This window comes from Erpetoichthys calabaricus, chromosome 17, assembly GCF_900747795.2.
Source record: "Erpetoichthys calabaricus chromosome 17, fErpCal1.3, whole genome shotgun sequence".
NCBI classification, from domain to species: domain Eukaryota; kingdom Metazoa; phylum Chordata; class Cladistia; order Polypteriformes; family Polypteridae; genus Erpetoichthys; species Erpetoichthys calabaricus.
Window position 1 is genome coordinate 6,481,166 of NC_041410.2, and position 19,381 is coordinate 6,500,546.

The window sequence follows — 19,381 nt, forward strand, 5'->3', positions numbered from 1 at the left end:
AGAAATGTCAACTGCTTATTCAACCCACGCCAACCCAAATCTCAAACCATCCACAACTCATTAAGTACAACAGTAACTCGCAACCCAACAGCGGCAGCGCACACCTCAACCCACAGTTGAAGAAACCCTGCAGAGAGCTTTAAAGGCTGTCAAGCTTCGGGCGAATGCAAAGTCACAGGAAGACAAAAGAGCAGCAGAAAGTGGCCGCTAGTAAAGCAGACTGTCCCGATTAGGTCATCCAATGCCCCGTTTACTTCACTTTATGCTCAAAAATGGTTTAATCCAAAGAACAGCACTTCATATATTTGGAGCTTGCATTGGCGTTGGGTGACAAAACGAGCACTGCAGGACTCTGGGGTCTGGTTGGGTGGTACATGAAAAAAAAAAAAAAACACTCAAGAAATACTAGAAAACAACAACAACACTCAATGAGACCTGCTACAGGTGAGCAAGAGTCCACTGCTTGACCTGACACAGGGGGTTGGGGGGTAACCACTATTGACGTGAGGCCGGGGTCACCCACTGTGACTCCATCGCACTGAGACCACACTAGAAGTTTCAGCATGGCATTGTCACTTTCGCCTCTACCCCAAAAGGAAGGACTCTTGGGAAATATTGAGCACAGGTACTGCTGTAGTGTAATGTCGTGAAAAGTTTCCTTCATGTCGTCATCCTCCACACTTCGACAGACATGTCTCCAGAGGCGGCAGCCAGAATATCTCCAGAAACGCTAAGCTGAGGAACAGACAGAGATTGAGAGATGGGGTTAGAACCAGACAGACAAGGACAAGACAGAAGAAGCCAAAGCTTACATTGGGTGTTCAGGTTGAAATGAGCACCAAAATGACTTGCAGCTTCTCCGCAAACATGAAAATTAAGAAGAAAAAAAATAAGCAACTGTTGCCGAAACACACAAGAGAGAGCAGAGGACCCACCATCTAGACACGAGTTAAATGAAAAGAGATTTAGTTTAGGCAGACATTGCATAACAACGCAACAGAAATGGCAGAGTAGAAAACCAGCATCAATACGGGAAGAACTTCAACCGCCATCCTAGGAGGTCCTGCGATTCCAGAACGAGGGAAAACGGGATGCCAAGGACGCCATGAACGTTAGAAATAATAGGTGTGTGTGCACGTGAGCGTCAAGTGTAGGCGAGGCAGAATGTCAGAGAAACAAACGAGCATGAGGAATGCACCGAGGCAAAAACGAATCGATTATACAAACAGTCCGTCTCTGAAACGCTTGTGCCTTAATAATCATACCGTACCCACATTTCTAAACTCAATCGTTTCCATTATATATTTCTTGTACCAATGTCAATGTTTTTATTTTTTGTGCACTTATGCAAATGTGGCACAGTTTCAGTATTGACAATCAAGCTCAAGTGCGTGCAGAAGGAACTCCGAGACCAGCTCAGGGCGGCGAAAGAGCAGAACTTGCAGAATAACAGCGTGAAGGAAGTGTGGGAAGGGATGAAGATCATCACTGGCTGCAGCTCAAAGCGGGCTGCCACCATCAAGAGAGCCGTGAAGAGAGCAAACCAGATGAACAACTTCTTTAACAGGTTTGACCACCCTAACCCACTCTCACCTCGCAGTACTGCACCCTCCACCCATCCTTCTGCTGATACCAGCATAGGAGAGACATCCCCACCCACAAATACAACAGCGCAGGTGAGCAGAGAGCTGAGGAGACTTCATGCCAGCAAAGCAGCAGGTCCAGATGGAGTATCGCCACGACTGCTGAAGGCCTGTGCATTGGAGTTGGGGAGTCCTCTACAACGCATCTTCAGCCTGAGCTTGGATCAGGGAAGAGTCCCGAGGCTTTGGAAAACATCTTGTATCACCCCAGTCCCAAAGGAATCACATCCTAGTGAGCTGAATGACTTCCGGCCTGTCGCACTGACGTCACATGTGATGAAGACCACGGAGAGGCTGCTGCTTCACCACTCGAGGCCACAGGTCCAACACGCCCTCGACCCTCAGCAGTTCGCATACCAGGAGAAGGTGGGAGCGGAGGATGCCATCATCTACATACTACACCAATCCCTCTCCCACTTGGACAGAGGCAGTGGTGCTGTAAGAATTATGTTTCTGGACTTCTCTAGCGCCTTCAACACAATCCAACCTCAGCTCCTTAGGGACAAGCTGACAGAGATGGGAGTAGATTCATACCTGGTGGCATGGATCATGGACTATCTTACAGACAGGCCTCAGTATGTGCGTCTCGGGAACTGCAGGTCTGCCATTGTGGTCAGCAGCACAGGAGCACCGCAGAGGACTGTACTTTCTCTGGTCCTGTTCAGCCTATATACATCAGACTTCCAATACAACTGGGAGTGCTGCCACGTACAAAAGTTCGCTGACGACACTGCTATCATGGGCTGCATCAGGAGTGGGCAGGAGGAGGAGTATAGGGACCTAATCAAGGACTTTGTTAAATGGTGCGACTCAAACCACCTACAACTGAACACCAGCAAAACCAAAGAGCTGGTGGTGGATTTTAGGAGGACCAGGCACCTCATGGACCCCGTGATCATCAGAGGTGACTGTGTGCAGAGGGTACAGACCTATAAATAAATGGGAGTGCAGCTGGATGATAAACTGGACTGGACTGCCAATACTGATGCTCTGTGTAAGAAAGGACAGAGCAGACTATACTTCCTTAGAAGGCTGGCGTCTTTCAACATCTGCAATAAGATGCTGCAGATGTTCTATCAGATCATCTTTTTCCATAACTTCCTGTCCTCGTCATCTTGCTCTGTCGCCACCATCACCTGCATGTCCTCTCTCATCACATCCATAAACCTTCGCTTAGGACTTCATCTTCCCTGGTAGCTCTATCCTTAGCACCCTTCTCCCACTATAACCAGCATCTCTCCTCTGCACATGTCCAAACCAACACAATCTCACCTCTCTGACTTTTTCTCCAAACTGTCCCACTTGAGCTGACCTTCTAATGTCCTTGCTCCTAATCCCATCCATCCTTATCACGCCCACTGCAAATCTTAGCATCTTTAACTCTGCCACCTCCAGCTCTGCCTCCTGCTTTCTGGTCAGTGCCACCGTCTCCAACCCATATAACGTAGCTGGTCTCACTACCGTCCTGTAGACCTTCCCTTTCACTCTTGCTGATACCCGTCTGTCACAAATCACTCCTGACACTCTTCTCCACCCACTCCACCCTGCCTGCACTCTCTTTTTCACTTCTCTTCCACAATCCCCATTACTCTGTACTGTTGATCCCAAATATTTAAACTCATCCGCCTTCGCCAACTCTATTCCCCTCATCCTCACCATTCCACTGACCTTCCTCTAATTCACACAGATGTATTCTGTCTTGTTCCTACTGACTTTCATTCCTCTCTTCTCTAGAGCATATCTCTCCAGGGTCTCCTCACCCTGCTCCCTACTCTCACTACAGATCACAATGTCATCAGCAAACATCACAGTCCACAGGGACTCCTGTCTAATCTCGTCTGTCAACCTGTCCATCACCATTGCAAATAAGAAAGGGCTCAGAGCCAACCCCTGATGTAATCCCACCTCCGTCACTCCTACTGCGGACCTTACCATGGTCACACTTCCCTCGTACATATCCTGTACCACTCTTACGTACTTCTCTGCCACTCCCGACTTCCTCATACAATACCACAGCTCCCCTCTCCTCACCCTTTCATATTCTTTCTTCAGGTCCACAAAGACGCAATGCAACTCCTTCTGGCCTTCTCTAAACTTCTCCATCAACACCCTCAGAGCAAATTTAATCAGTTTTTTATTTAAAAAAATTACAAAAAAAATCCTAAAACTTTTTTGTCCTAAAATTGCTTCAGAATTTTGGATGCTGAGTGTTGCTTGATATGGGAAAAGATTAAATAATAAAATGCAGCATAAAATGTGAACTCAGTGAAGAGGTCTGAATACTTCAGCCCAATGAAAATTATGGAAATTTCAATGACCGTTCCAGTACTGAAATTTATTATTAATTTGTATAGTAAATGATTTTTTTTTTTTATCTGTGGTTGATGTGCATCACCGCGATCATAATTTGATAAAAGACGTGCCACCAACACACAGCTGTCTAATTTCAGCAGGTGAGGAAAACAGAAGATTAGGATGAGTTTATGTGTTTCTAATTTTTGAAAAAGCTTGTTCTACTACCCTCTTGTGGAGAATTTGTGCATCACCACAACGTGTCTTAGGGTGTACACACACAGGGAATTCGTTCCCTGCCCGAGAACGTTAGTCCTATGTAACCCCAAACAGTCTAGTTTGTTTGACTACTGTGATCACTTCATGCCGGGACAACCATAACCGTTCCCTGGCCTGCGTGGAAGAGGTGGGCAGGAGAACGGTTCGGTAGCATTTGGGATCAGTGTGCTCGATAAACATGTCCGAACACAGACAAGACATGACATCAAGGACACAACAGGTCAGATAAATGGTATTGAATGAAATGAGAATTGCTCTGCGTTAAAAACAGGTTTTTATTCTCACCTTGCACATGAATGTGATTTATAGCGGGCAAGAAAAGCTGCAAATTTCTCCCCTAACATCATTTGTCACCGTAAAAAATCTTCTCGTACGTGCAGAATGATTAACAACAAAACGCTGCACTGCACACTCAGTAAGACTGTTAAGTGTGTAGAGCGTCATCCTGCCCTACATCACTAGAAAATATTCAGAAATAATACGTAAAATGTCCATGGAGTATTTTGCTTTGCACATTTGCTTTAAGATGTCGCTGCCATTTTAGAGGCTGTTTGCTCTTCACTACTCATGCAGATGCAGGGAATCGAGGTCAAATCAACAAAGCTACGGAGCTCTCCTTCAAGCAAAGAGAGTCGAACTAAAACATAACGGCGAGTTTTGTCGCAGTTTACACCCGATTACTGTCCTTTCCCCCTGAATTTCAACAAAAGTCAACATCAACCCTGAAAGAGTTCAACAAAATACGTAAGAAGAAAATGTAAAAAAATCCACATATTTGTAATTAGGGTCCAGCATGCACCCCCCACACCAGTATTCTAGTGTTATGAATTGCCAAATAAGCTAAAAAGTACACTTTCTCCACAGAGTCCGCATTTACCTTACCTCATAACCTGCCATCTTATGGAAATGCGGAGAGGCCTATCCAGTAATGGAGCAATGATTCTTTTTTTAAGAAGGATATAACAGTAAAGACAACACAGAAGAGTAACTCAGCCATACCACTCACCCCATTGACAACTTCCCAGTGATGCAGAGTGCACAAAGTCTTAGGTGGAACTGATGGCACATGTACTTTGATGGTCCGGTCCGTGGAGCACGTGTACAGCGAGCTCAGGGTATGGTGGATTCCTGTGATCAGGGAACTGTGACCCACGTTGAACTTCTTAATGGGTTGGAAAAGCCCTGCCTGGCACTCGTACGTATGCAGCATTCCTTGGTTGTCACCTGCCCACAGCTGTGGATACTGGTAGGAAAAGGACAGCAGGTAGGAACTCAGCTACATGGAGAGAAGAGAAAATTCGTCATTGATGTGTCATCTCAAATAAAATCGGGAGTGCTCTCCCCTCGACTTTCCCATATACTCAGATATGGGGATGGATATTTGAGGAGTAAACCGCAAGACAATGGTTATATTTTTATATTATGTACATTAAAGAATCATCAACAACAAATCAAATCAAATTAATAATATCTTGAACAATTATTATAAAAGTAAAGTTGAATAAATCGGACTCTTCAGCTGCATAAATAAAACATAAAGTACCACTTCTGGTTAGCAGAAGTAGCTCAAAAGTTGATAGAAATCTACGTTTTGTACCTCATACTTGTATGCAAAATTTGCTTGACCTAAGATAAAGCATACTCAAGTTATAATGTTTACATACATACATACACACACATAAATTCCAAAAATTGTATTTTTGGACTTGGGGAGATCTAAAACGTCGAGATTCATCACAATCAATTTTTGGGACAATTAAAATACTTTCCCTAGGACAAAGTAAATCGGACTCAGGGAGGTCTAAAACGTCGAGATTCATCAAAATCTCAAAATCAAATTTTTGGACGATTACAATACTTTCCCCTAAGAGAAAGTAAATTGGACTTGGGGAGGTCTAAAACGTCGAGATTCAACAAAATCGAATTTTTGGACGATTACAATAATTTCCCTAAGAGAAAGTACATCGGACTTGGGGAGGTTTAAAATGTCGAGATTCATCAAAATCGAATTTTTGGACGATTACAATAATTTCCCTAAGAGAAAGTAAATCGGACTCGGGGAGGTTTAAAACGTCGAGATTCATCAAAATTGAATTTTTGGACAATTACCATACTTTGCCTAAGAGAAAGCAACTTGGACTTGGGGAGGTCTAAAACGTTGAGATTCATCAAAATCTCAAGGTTGAATTTTTGGACGATTACAATACTTGCCCTATACGAGAAAGTAAAAAAAGGACAGGTTGATGATACTCAAGAAGAACCCTAGTGGTCATACCTGCATCTTCTGAAGGACCTTCCCAGCTCTCCTGTCAAACACCACAACTGTGTGATCATCACTTCCTGAGATTATGTATTGGTCATCAGCAGCTAAACATAACACAGCTTTATTGTGGAGCCTAAGACTCTTCACCAAGGGGTTAGCAGCTGCGAAGAAGAAGAACAAACATCAGAGTGGACATTGTATGAATTGACAGAGCAACCAGCTATCATTCACACATCTTTACTAGAAGATGGAGGTCAAGAGCCACCAATGAGCACACATGCTTCACAATAACAACCTCATTGGCCACATTTAATTTACATTACTATTGGCACAGGAACAAGGATGATGCCAGCTTTACACAACCTACATATGACACAAAGGATTAGGCTTTAACACAATTCATTCATTTTCCAAAGCGGGGGCAACAGTCTTAGCAGTGAGGCCCAAACGTCCGTCCCTTTCCCCAGCCACACTTGAAAACTCATACTGTGGGATCCCAAGGTGTTCCCAAGCCAACTGGGAGAGATATAAACCTCCCTGCGAGTTCTAGGTATCCCCCCGGAGTGCCCTCCCAGGTGGTCATGCTGTAAAACCTCCATAGAAAGGCATCCAGCAAGAATCCGCAGTTGGCTCCTCTTGATGTGGAGGGTCAGCGGCTCTACTCCATGCCTCTCCTGGATGTCAGCGCTTCTCACCCAATCGCCACTCAGCAGAGAAAGGTCATTTCGGGCCGCTTGTACCGTAACCCAATTCTTTAGGCTCTTCCAGCACCAAGGGACAGAAAGAATTTGTTCTCAGGGAAAACTCGAAATAGCAGACAGCGGCCCCTGCCCATACAGCGGGGAAAATCAGTATTGAACGCGTCAACGTTTTTATCAGTAAATATATTTCTAACGGGGCTGTTGACATGAAATTTTCAACAGATGTCAGTAACAATCCAAGTAATCCACACATATGGAGAAATCAAAACAAATAAGTCCATAAATTAAGTTGTGTGTAATAAAGTGGAAAAAGTATTGAACACATGAAGAAAAGGAGGTGCAAAAAGGCATGGAAAGCCAAGACACCAGCTGACATCTGTCAGGATTTAGACAGCAATCTTGATATCCCCGATCAGGATGGATGGATGGATGGATGGATAGATAGATAGACTTTATTAATCCCAAGGGGAAATTCACAATATCTGCTTGTTTTGTCCTAATTGATGGCCTCATTCCCAAAGTGTCACACGAGAAGCATCTCATGATGGGTAAAAGCAAAGACCTCTCTCAAGACCTTCACAACATTACTGATGGCATCGGTCACAGGAGTTTATCTAAACTTCTCAATGTTTCAGTGAGCACCGTTGGGGCCGTAATCCGGAAGTGGAAAGAACATCATCTCCCCATAAACCGGCCACGACCAGGTGCTCCTTGCAAGATTTGTGACAGAGGAGTCAAAAGAATAATAATAATAATAATTCTTTACATTTATATAGCGCTTTTCTCACTACCCAAAGCGCTCAGCAATTGCAGGTTAAGGGCCTTGTTCAAGGGCCCAACAGAGCAGAGTCCCTACTGGCATTTACGGGATTCGAATTGGCAGCCTTTCTGATTGCCAGTGCAGATCCCTAGCCTCAGAGCCATAATTAGAAGAGTTGTCCAAAAGTCAAGGACCACTCATCGAGAGCTTCAGAAAGACCTGGAATGAGCAGGTCCAGTTGTGACTAAGAAAACAATAAATGATGCACTCAGCCGCCATGGCTCCACTGCTGAAGAAAAAGCAGGTTGAAGCTCGTTTAGAGTTTGCTGCACAACATTTGGACAAGCCAATGAAATACTAGGAGAACAGAGTCTGGTCAGAGGAGACTAAAATCAAACTCTTAGGATGTCATTGTACACCACCCCAATAACGCCACACCAACAGTGAAGTTTAGAGGTGGGGACATCATGGTGTGGGGCTGGCAGACTTCATATAATCGAAGGAAGGAAGAATGGAGAAATGTACCGGGACATCCTTGATAAGAATCTGCTGCCATCTACCAGGATGCTGAAGATGAAACGAGGGGGGACATTTCAGCAAGACAAGGATCCTAAACATAAAGCCAAGGAAACTCTCAATTGGTTTCAGAGAATAAAGAAAATAAAGAAGCTGCTAGAATGGCCCAGACAATCACCCGGCTTGAATCCAATTGAAATTCTATGGAAAGAACTGAAGATCAGAGTTCATAGAAGAGAACTTTGGAACCTTCAAGATTTGAAGGCGGTTTGTGTGGAAGCATGGGCCAAAATCACACCTGAGCAATGCAAGCGACATACAGGTGGTGTCTTGAAGCTGTCATGACTAACAAAGGCTTTCCTACAAAGTATTAAATAAATTTCAGTAAGTGTGTTCAGTACTTATTCCCTGTGTCATTCCACTTTATCACACAGAACTTATTTATGGACTTATTTATTTTGATTTCTTTATATGTGTGGATAACTTGGGTTGTTACCGACATCTGATGAAAATTTCATGTCAATAGCCGCATTAGGAATACATTTACTGAGAGAAAAAATTTTCTGATTTTCCATCCATCCATCCATTCATCATCCAACCTGCTATATCCTAACTACAGGGTCACAGGGGTCTGCTGGAGACAATCCCAGCCAACACAGGGCATAAGGCAGAAAACAAACCCTGAGCAGGGCACCAGCCCACAGCAGGGCACACACACACACAAACACACCAAGCACACACTTGGGACAATTTAGGATCGCCAATCCACCTAACCTGCATGTTTTTGGACTGTGGGAGGAAACCCACGCAGACATGGGGAGAACATGCAAACTCCACACAGGGAGGACCCGGGAAGTGAACCCAGGTCTCCTAACTGTGAGGCAGCAGTGCTACCCACTGCGCCACCATGCCGCCCTGTACTGATTTTCCCCGCTGTATACTGATGGTCACCAAACAGGGCACCTCAGCCTGAGTCGTCGTCTACTTGTTTCTTTCCATCTCCCTGTCAGATGATTTGTGTGATTTCAGTTGTATTTAGTTATGGCCTCAATTACACATCTCTATATACGGGGTGAGTCGAAATTATATTAACACTAATGGTACTGCTCTGTACACTTCTATACAATTTATGTGCCACATATGACATGTGCTGAGCGTGATGGCGAACAGGTTGAGACATTCCTGTAAATCATCACTGCACATATGAAGTACGTTTTGTGAATAAATTGTTCCCGCCATTCAAAAGTTAACATCATTATGACTCACCCTGTATATAAAATCCAAAGTCTATCTGTCTGTCTGTCCGCTTTTCACGAGAGAACTGCTTGACGGATTTAGATTGGGTTTTTCTCTGTAACCTGCTTGAACATTCCGGTTGATTTTGTGACTTCTGTTATCACGCCAAGTATCAAAGTTCGGCTGTGGTACTGGTTTATCTGCGCAAATCCGAGAGAGAGGCTGTAGGCCAATGGGAGGAGGAGGCGGGATCTCAGGAGTAGGGAGGTGGGCGGGGCCCTAATCACTCACACGCCAGCCTCCGTTCGAGTCGCTCTACCTCCCGCCACGTGTTGGGAGCGCACCTTCTCTCTGCTTAGCTAGCGATGCCCATTTGCTCAGCAGACATTACCATCTGGAGATTCTTAAGGAGTAACGTTTGATGTTTTTGAGATCAGAGCTCCGTGTGTTATGGAGGGTAGCTGCTCATTGGCAGAGATATCACGGCCACATGCTCTTCTCCCGACAGCGGGGGGACACTCTCCCGTCACAGCTGAACACGGTCAGATACAGTGCCAACGTTTCACGTTCGAGCGTACCTGCCTGCCGCTTGGCCAACTTTTTAAATTTCTGGCAAAGAGATCACAGCTGCATTCTCACCTCCGATAACAAAACCAAAAATATTGTATACCAAGAGGTCTCTTGAAAGGATGTCAAGGATATAGAGCTGCCAGGTAAGAGGAGAAGAGGAAGGCCTAAGACAGCGGTTCTCAAACTGTGGGGCGCGAATGTTGCCATATGTGGCGTAATTTTGCTATTCATAGGGAAATTTTAAACTTGTAGCGGTGTATCGGCAGCAAAAAATATAGGAATACAGGGTTTCAAAAAAACGTTAGGGGGGCGCGATTAAAACTGTTATGAAAATTCGGGTCGCAAATACTTAAAGGTTGAGAAGGTTTATGGATGTGGTGAGAGAGGACATGCAGGTGATGGAGGTGACAGAGCAAGATGATGAGGACAGGAAGATACGGAAGAAGATGATCTGCTGTGGCGACCCCTAATGGGAGCAGCCGAAAGAAGAAGAAGAAGAAGAAGAAGACCACCAACAGGCCCTCTTGACATTGATTTTTAATCTTTGTCCTGCGGGGGACAGCTAGTTTTTAATAAAATAAGGTGTTTAGAATAAACCTCACAGATCACAGTGGCACACTTCAAACCTTTGGCTACAGTAGGATTGGCCATATTGATTTGAATGCCCTGCTCCGGTCATAACTGTTCTCGTAAAATCATCAGACAACCAGTCACCTGATAGTTACACAAGGTTAACGTAGTGATGACCAATTACAAAAACCTTTAAACAAAAAGTTGCAGCGAGGCATTCATTCGCACCTCCAATTGGTCACGTCGCATACAGCAAAAGCGTATGCATTTTCGCCCATCATTAATTTACAGAACTACCTCCAAAATACTGCAGTTTAACAATAAAATGTGCAGGGAGTTGGGTCTACTGGTAGAGCAGCTCACCTCTTGGGTCATACACAGTGACCTTCTTGTCATAGGAACCAGCGACCAGAACATCTGGAAGACAAAACAGGCACAAAACAGCCGCTTTGCCCGTGACTTCTGTGATGAGAGCCCCCGAAGAGCCCATGTCCCAAAGTTTGATGGTACTGTCAAAAGATCCGGAGCACAGCTGGTTTCCCCGGGACGCAAGACACCAAACCCATCCTTTGTGGGTTCCACTGCGCTCCTTCCCAAGTGTCCCGAGCAAAACCTCACTGGAGGGCTGCCCAAGGTTTTTTAGGTCCCACATCCGGACGTTGCGGTCCCGTGACCCTGAAACACAAAGATTGCCTTCCTCCAGCAGCAGTACGGTGTCGACAGTGGCAAAGTGTCCATCCACCAACGAGAAATGCTCCACCTTGCCATCTGACCAGTGAGATAGATGTTCTTCTAATTCGCTGCAAGCTTTAGGCCAATCAAAATCCTCATCCTCAGTAAGTGGGAAGGCGGCCATCAGCTGTTTTTGTGCACGAAGCCTCCAGGTAACTCGATCCGATACGAGAGCTTGTAGTGTCCGGCACACCTGGGGAAGCACAGTCAGGATGAAACGAGCTGGCAGGTAGGAGATAATCTCAAGGAGGAGCTCCCAGGGCAGTGAGAGAAGGCCTACATGACCAGGAGCTCCGTCCATGGGGGACCTGGGGAAGGAGGATGGCAGAGCAGGCTGAGGCTTGGACCTGAAAGAACAAACCGGGTCAAGATTAACAAAATCCAGAAAGCACGATATACGAACCAATAGCGAAGAGAATCAGTTTATATATGAGGGGGGGACCCAAAAATAACAAGAATTTCTTTCTGGGGGCTGGAGGGACGTTAGTACACACACCTAGCGGCAAACGTCGGAACTGACTGGACTGCCCTCTGCATCACTTGGCCAAGCAGCGTCCTTGAGGGAAAAAGATCCGTAAGGTCAGACTGGAACCCAATGGAGGCAAATACAGTTGTGCTTGAAAGTTTGTGAACCCTTTACAATTTTCTTTATTTCTGCATAAATGTGACCTAAAACACCATCAGATTTTCACTCAAGTCTTAAAAGTAGATAAAGAGAAACCAGTTAAACAAATGAGACAAAAATATTATACTTGGTCATTTATTTATTGAGGAAAATGATTGAATATGACATATTTGTCATGTTGTGAACCTCTAGGATTAGCAGTTAGTTTGAAGGTGAAATTCAAGTCCGGTGTTTTCAATCAATGGGATGACAATCAGGTGTGAGTGGGCACCCTGTGTTATTTAAAGAACAGGATCTATCAAAGTCTACTCTTCACAACACATGTTTGTGGAAGTGTATCATGGCACAAACAAAGGAGATTTCTGAGGACCTCTGAAAAAGAGTTGTTGATGCTCATCAGGCTGGAAAAGGTCACAAAACCATCTGTAAAGAGTTTGGACTCCACCAATCCACAGTCAGATTGTGTACAAATGGAGGAAATTCAAGACCATTGTTACTCTCCCCAGGAGTGGTCGACCAACAAAGATCACTCCAAGAGCGAGGTGTGTAATAGTCGGCGAGGTCACAAAGGACCCCAGGGTAACTTCTAAGCAACTGAAGGCCTCTCTCATGTTCATGTTCATGAGTCCACCATCAGGAGAACACTCAACAACAATGGTGTGCATGGCAGGGTTGCAAGGAGAAAGCCACTGCTCTCCAAAAAAAACATTGCTGCTCGTCTGCAGTTTGCTAAAGATCACGTGGACAAACCAGAAGGCCATTGGAAGAATGTTTTGTGGACGGATGAGACCAAAATAGAACTTTTTGGTTTAAATGAAAAGCGTTATGTTTGGAGAAAGGAAAAACACTGCATTTCAGCATAAGAACCTTATCCCATCTGTGAAACATGGTGGTGGTAGTATCATGGTTTGGGCCCGTTTTGCTGCATCTAGGCCAGGACGGCTTGTCTTCATTGATGGAACAATGAATTCTGAATTATATCAGAGAATTCGAAAGGAAAATGTCAGGACATCTGTCCATGAACTGGATCTCAAGAGAAGGTGGGTCATGCAGCAAGACAACGACACTAAGCACACAAGTCGTTCTACCAAAGAATGGTTAAAGAAGAATAAAGTTCATGTTTTGGAATGGCCAAGTCAAAGTCCTGACCTTAATCCCATCGAAATGTTGCGGAAGGACCTGAAGTGAGCAGTTAATGTGAGGAAACCCACCAACATCCCAGAGTTGAAGCTGTTCTGTACGGAGGAATGGGCGAAAATTCCTCCAAGCCGGTGTGCAGGACTGATCAACAGTTACCGGAAACGTTTAGGGGGGGTCACACCAGATACTGAAAGCAAAGGTTCACATACTTTTTGCCACTCACAAATATGGAATATTCGATCATTTTCCTTAATAAATAAATGACCAAGTATAATATTTTTGTCTCATTTGTTTAACTGGTTTCTCTTTATCTACTTTTAGGACTTGAGTGAAAATCTGATGATGTTTTAGGTCATATTTATGCAGAAATATATAAAATTCTAAAGGGTTCACAAACTTTCAAGCACAACTGTATATGGCTGCTCGCTGTGTGAATGAAGAACATGCACGTACCACAAAGCTCAGTTTGTCTGCTTAATAATAATAATAATACATTTTATTTATATAGCGCCTTTCCCATGCTCAAGGCACTTACAGAATATAATAAAGAACGGCAGCGTATGCAGTATATAGCATTGTACAAACCAGACAAATAAATAAAGAAGGTTTGGGTTGAATGAGAAGCGACGTGCAATTTCAGGTGCGTTCATGCGCTATCTCACCAAGTGCAAGTCACACTTGTACAGTATAAGCTTCTACATCTTCCGTAGAATTCACAACTCCTCCCGTGGCTGCGGACTGCTCCATACACACACGCATGCGCAAAGTGAGCAAGCTCCGAAAAAAATCAAAAGTACATGCATGCGCCATCTAGTGGATGTGGCTGAGCATGAGCAAAGCGCACTGCTCCATAGACACACACACGCAGGTCTTTCCTTTATATACTGCAAGTCTAATAAAGCTACACCTTAGAACATAATTATATGTGTCAAAATTATATATACCATGACGGTGAAGATTGTGAATAAATAACTTTGACTTGAAAAAATCCTGAACTTATCCTTAATACACTGTGCTAATTCATTATTTGGTGTGAGAATGTATTTTTTTATTCTAGTGACCTAGTTATTCTTGTCAAAGTAATTCCGACTGACTTTAATTACTTGCATTTTTACTGCTGGACTTTTTCAAGGTGGTGTAAAGCTCTCTAATGCAGATTTCACCCTTTGGACTTTTTGTGGGTACAGTACTAGAAACGGATACTGTATTCCGTTTTTTTCCCAGGAAAAGCGAATGGATAGGCTTGGCTAAAGATTAAAGTAATGCGAGCAAACCAGATTTACATGGGGGAAATTGTGTCAAACGAGAGGGGGGGGGGGGGAGTGACTAGTCCCTTGATAAACAATTTATTTGCATAAAACCACGCCCTCCCGCAACACCACGTACTGTATATGTCTGTTCTGAAATAAAAAACAATATATAAATCAGGAAAGTTCGGGCGCTTTTCCTGAAATGCAGTCAGGATCCCACTTTCGAATTAAGCGCTTCGCAATGGGAATGACGCGAAGATAAAAAAAGAAAATTAAGGCCTTACCAGAATTCTTCCTCCTCAACCGGCTGCCGAATGTCACTGCCTGCCGAGCGCCACATGTGATCCATATAGCGCTGAGCTTCACCTGCCTCGCTGCAGGCACCGACGTCTTCCTCGCTACCATTTTCTAAATTCTGCTCGGGCTCGGGAGTGGTCAGTTTGCACTGCCCAGAGCTCTGCGTTTTAAAATAAAATAAATTCGTTACATATTGGCAATGACAGCAAATCGTTTTTTGATTTATGACTTGTCTGCATAACGAAAAAGCGCAGCGACGCCTCTAATCATAATGTCCCCATTGGAAAAAATACATTACCTGAATTTGATCAGTCATGAGGCTCCAAGGTTTGCTCAGAATTCGTGCAGTTTTTTTTTTCCGGCGCGACTCATTTGCGTCACTTTTCGCAGCCGACCGGAGATATTATGGGCGGGTCTAAGGGGCGTGATAACTGTCAAAATCTGAAAGCAAAAAAGAATTGAATATACTATTGGCTGAAGTTTTAAAGATTGACAGATAACCCCGCCCATCTGTAACGCCCATTTCTTTATGCTTGCTGCGATGTCGAGCCCATTGACGCGAGAATAGTTCAAGGCAGCAGTGCTCCGCGTATTCGTTGATTATATTTACATTGCAGTAACTTTAAAGAGGAAAAAAAAATAGCCTTTAAAATTTATTTTAGTAATAGTGCGTCTTTTAGGAGACAGGACACCCTTTTAACTCCAGCTATGGCTTGGGTGGGTTGGGGCTGGTGGATAGCCGGTTGCTATGAGCACCGTAAGGTGCAAACATTGAAATGTCCCTTACATACACTGTTTATATTACGGAAGCGTATGAGTATCGCACAGGTTTAACTGAAATATTGTGTACATGTTGGGTTCGTGATGTGCTGGTCGGAGACACGAACACAGAATTCAATGGATGTTCTTCTGAGCAGGCTTTCTTTATTTCATGCGTGCTGTATGTCTGATGTACAGTACTAAACCCCCAGTTCCTATCCTTCCTTATTCTTTCTCCACATAACCAATCACCACACGATAAACGTCTTTGTGAAATAAAAAATAGTTACAAACTTAGACCTCAGAGTTTTCAGAACTTAAAAAAAAATATTCGTTATACATGTTTAATTATGCCATCCATTCAGGGTTTGCACCCATCCCAGCAAGCGTCGTGTGCGAGGCAGGAGCAAATCCTGAATGGGGCGCCAGCACATCGCAGGGTGAATACGAGCAACACATACAGTAGCAGTGTCCATAATACATAACAAAACCCGACATCGCTTTGAAAGGAAACTGAAGCACGCCGAGTAAACCCACCAGAAAAACATGAAAACTCAAGGCAGGGAATACCCGGGACTCCTTTGCTGTGAGGCAGCAGTGCAACCACCACGCCACCGTGCCCCCCATACTTTAATACATTTCATCATGAAAATGATATCAATTATTTATCTCAGCATTCTAAATCTTCAGAGAGCAGGAATATCGTGAAGTGAATGTATTCTGTGCGGCGATTGCTGCCTGCGCCTCCTTTCAGTGCAGAGGAAATCCGTTTAAGAAGCGCGTACCGATTAACGTGGCTCGGGGAACAGTTAACACAAAGCATTTAATGTGCTACATAATTTATGACAGGGTTTGAGAAACTTTAGTAAATTCAACATTCATTTTAAGATAGATAGATAGATAGATAGATAGATAGATAGATAGATAGATAGATAGATAGATAGATAGATAGATAGATAGATAGATAGATAGATACTTTATTAATCCCGATGGGAAATTCACATTCTTCAGCAGCAGCATACTGATACAATAAATAATATTAAATTAAAGAATGATAATAATACAGGTGAAAAAAACAGACAATAACTATGTATAATGTTAAATATTAACGTTTACCCCCCCTGGTGGAATTAAAGAGTCGCATAGTTTGGGGGAGGAACGATCTCCTCAATCTGTCTGTGGAGCAGGACAGTGACAGCAGTCTGTCGCTGAAGCTGCTCTTCTGTCTGGAGATGACATTATTTAGTGGATGCAGTGGATTCTCCATAATTGATAGGAGCCTGCGTGTGCAGAAGGAACTCCGAGTCCAACTCAGGGCGGCGAAGGAGCAGTACAGGAGAAAGCTGGAGCAGAAGTTTTAGAATAACAGCATGAAGGAAGTGTGGGATGGGATGAAGATCATCACTGGCTGCAGCTCGAAGCGGGGTACCACCATTGAGAGAGACGTGAAGAGAGCAAACCAAATGAACAACTTTTTTAACAGGTTTGACCACCCTAACCCACTCTCACTCTCACCTCAGAGTACTGCACCCTCCACACATCCTTCTGCTGATACCAGCATAGGAAAAACATCCCCACCCATAATAACAACAGCGCAAGTGAGCAGAGAGCTGAGGAGACTTCGTGCCAGCAAAGCAGCGGGTCCAGATGGAGTATCGCCACGACTGCTGAAGGTCTGTGCATCGGAGCTGGGGGGTCCTCTACAGCGCATCTTCAACCTGAGCCTGGAACAGGGGAGAGTCCCGAGGCTTTGGAAAACATCTTGTATCGTAAGATGAAGTATAGTTTGCGACATGCTACTGACAAAATAAGCTACGAGAATAATGTGGAAATGTCGAGGATAAAGTCAATATGTCGACTTTAATCTCGACATTTCGTTTTTTTTTCTTCACTGTGTCCGTATTTTTTTTCATCGTGGCCCTAATACGCTTCCGTAATATATATACTGTATATATATATATATCTATCTATCTATCTATCTATCTATCTATCTATCTCTCTCTATATATATATAGGCATTAAGACCGTTACAATAACGGGCGCTGGAACAGTAGTCCATAAACATTAGTAGGAACAGCCTATATTAAATGGCAAGGGACCTTTTACCTCATTAAATTTTTTCCGTAAAATGCCTGTCATTTTCTCTGACAGTAATACTGGCTTTGCTGTCCGTAATATGCGTTTAATTTTCTGTCACAATGGTGGGCAATCAGCAGATTCTCCCCAGCAACTGATGTAATGTGCGCAAAAATAAATCCACTTTTAAAAGTAATCGTATTGTAATATCATGAAAATTCGTATATTTAGGAAAATCCCTTCAACGACTGACACTTTAGACTTCACCGGGCCAAGCTTCTTAATCGCAAATCTGACATCCTCAGAGTGAACACTTGCACAACAATGGTGAAGCTCGTCTCCGCGTCTCAGTACTCGATTGGATTTTTCGTGTTTTATGTTTTAGGTCTTACCTCATTTACCGAAATCTGATTGGATCGGCCGCGTGATATTTTATACGTCCCCCCTTCTCTGTCTTGTGTGACGCGTAAAGCGGTCTTTGAAGCGTCGCACCGTGCCCCGCGCATGCGCACTTCACCAGAAGACACACACACACGGACACTGCACACACACAGGGGTTTTATTAAAGAGGATATACAGTGCATCCGGAAAGTATTCACAGCACATCACTTTTTCCACATTTTCTTATGTTACAGCCTTATTCCAAAATGGATTAAATTCATTTTTTTCCTCAGAATTCTACACACAACACCCCATAATGACAACGTGAAAAAAGTTTACTTGAGGTTTTTGCAAATTTATTAAAAATAAAAAAACTGAGAAAGCACATGTACATAAGTATTCACAGCCTTTGCCATGAAGCTCGAAATCGAGCTCAGGTGCCTCCTGTTTCCCCTGATCATCCTTGAGATGTTTCTGCAGCTTCATTGGAGTCCACCTGTGGTCAATTCAGTTGACTGGACATGATTTGGAAAGGCACACACCTGTCTATATAAGGTCCCACAGTTGACAGTTCATGTCAGAGCACAAACCAAGCATGAAGTCAAAGGAATTGTCTGAAGACCTCTGAGACAGGATTGTCTCGAGGCACAAATCTGGGGAAGGTTACAGAAACATTTCTGCTGCTTTGAAGGTCCCAATGAGCACAGTGGCCTCCAGCATCCATAAGTGGAAGAAGTTCGAAACCACCAGGACTCTTCCTAGAGCTGGCCGGCCATCTAAACTGAGCGATCGGGGGAGAAGGACCTTAGTCAGGGAGGTGACCAAGAACTCGATGGTCACTCTGTCAGAGCTCCAGAGGTCCTCTGGTGGAGAGAGGAGAACCTTCCAGAAGGACAACCATCTCTGCAGCAATCCACCAATCAGGCCTGTATGGTAGAGTGGCCAGACGGAAGCCACTCCTTAGTAAAAGGCACATGGCAGCCTGCCTGGAGTTTGCCAAAAGGCACCTGAAGGACTCTCAGACCATGAGAAAGAAAATTCTCTGGTCTGATGAGACAAAGATTGAACTCTTTGGTGTGAATGCCAGGTGTCACATTTGGAGGAAACCAGGCACCGCTTATCACCACCAGGCCAATACCATCCCTACAGTGAAGCATGGTGGTGGCAGCATCATGCTGTGGGGATGTTTTTCAGTGGCAGGAACTGGGAGACTAGTCAGGATAAAGGGAAAGATGACTGCAGCAATGTACAGAGACATCCTGGATGAAAACCTGCTCCAGAGCGCTCTTGA

At 44.1% G+C, this 19,381-nt stretch overlaps 1 protein-coding gene across 1 annotated transcript; it reads right to left on the bottom strand.

Moving 5' to 3' along the window:
- Positions 1-234: 234 nt before the first annotated feature.
- fbxw9 (F-box and WD repeat domain containing 9) lies at positions 235-15,279 on the bottom strand. The gene is made up of 6 exons (XM_028823337.2): positions 15,173-15,279; positions 14,862-15,034; positions 11,194-11,909; positions 6,490-6,638; positions 5,221-5,490; positions 235-735 (listed from the first exon to the last, which is right to left on the bottom strand). The coding sequence occupies exons 1-6, from the start codon at positions 15,188-15,190 to the stop codon at positions 661-663; spliced, it is 1,401 nt and encodes a 466-aa protein (XP_028679170.1). The 5' UTR covers positions 15,191-15,279; the 3' UTR covers positions 235-660.
- Between the last annotated feature and the right edge of the window lie 4,102 nt (positions 15,280-19,381).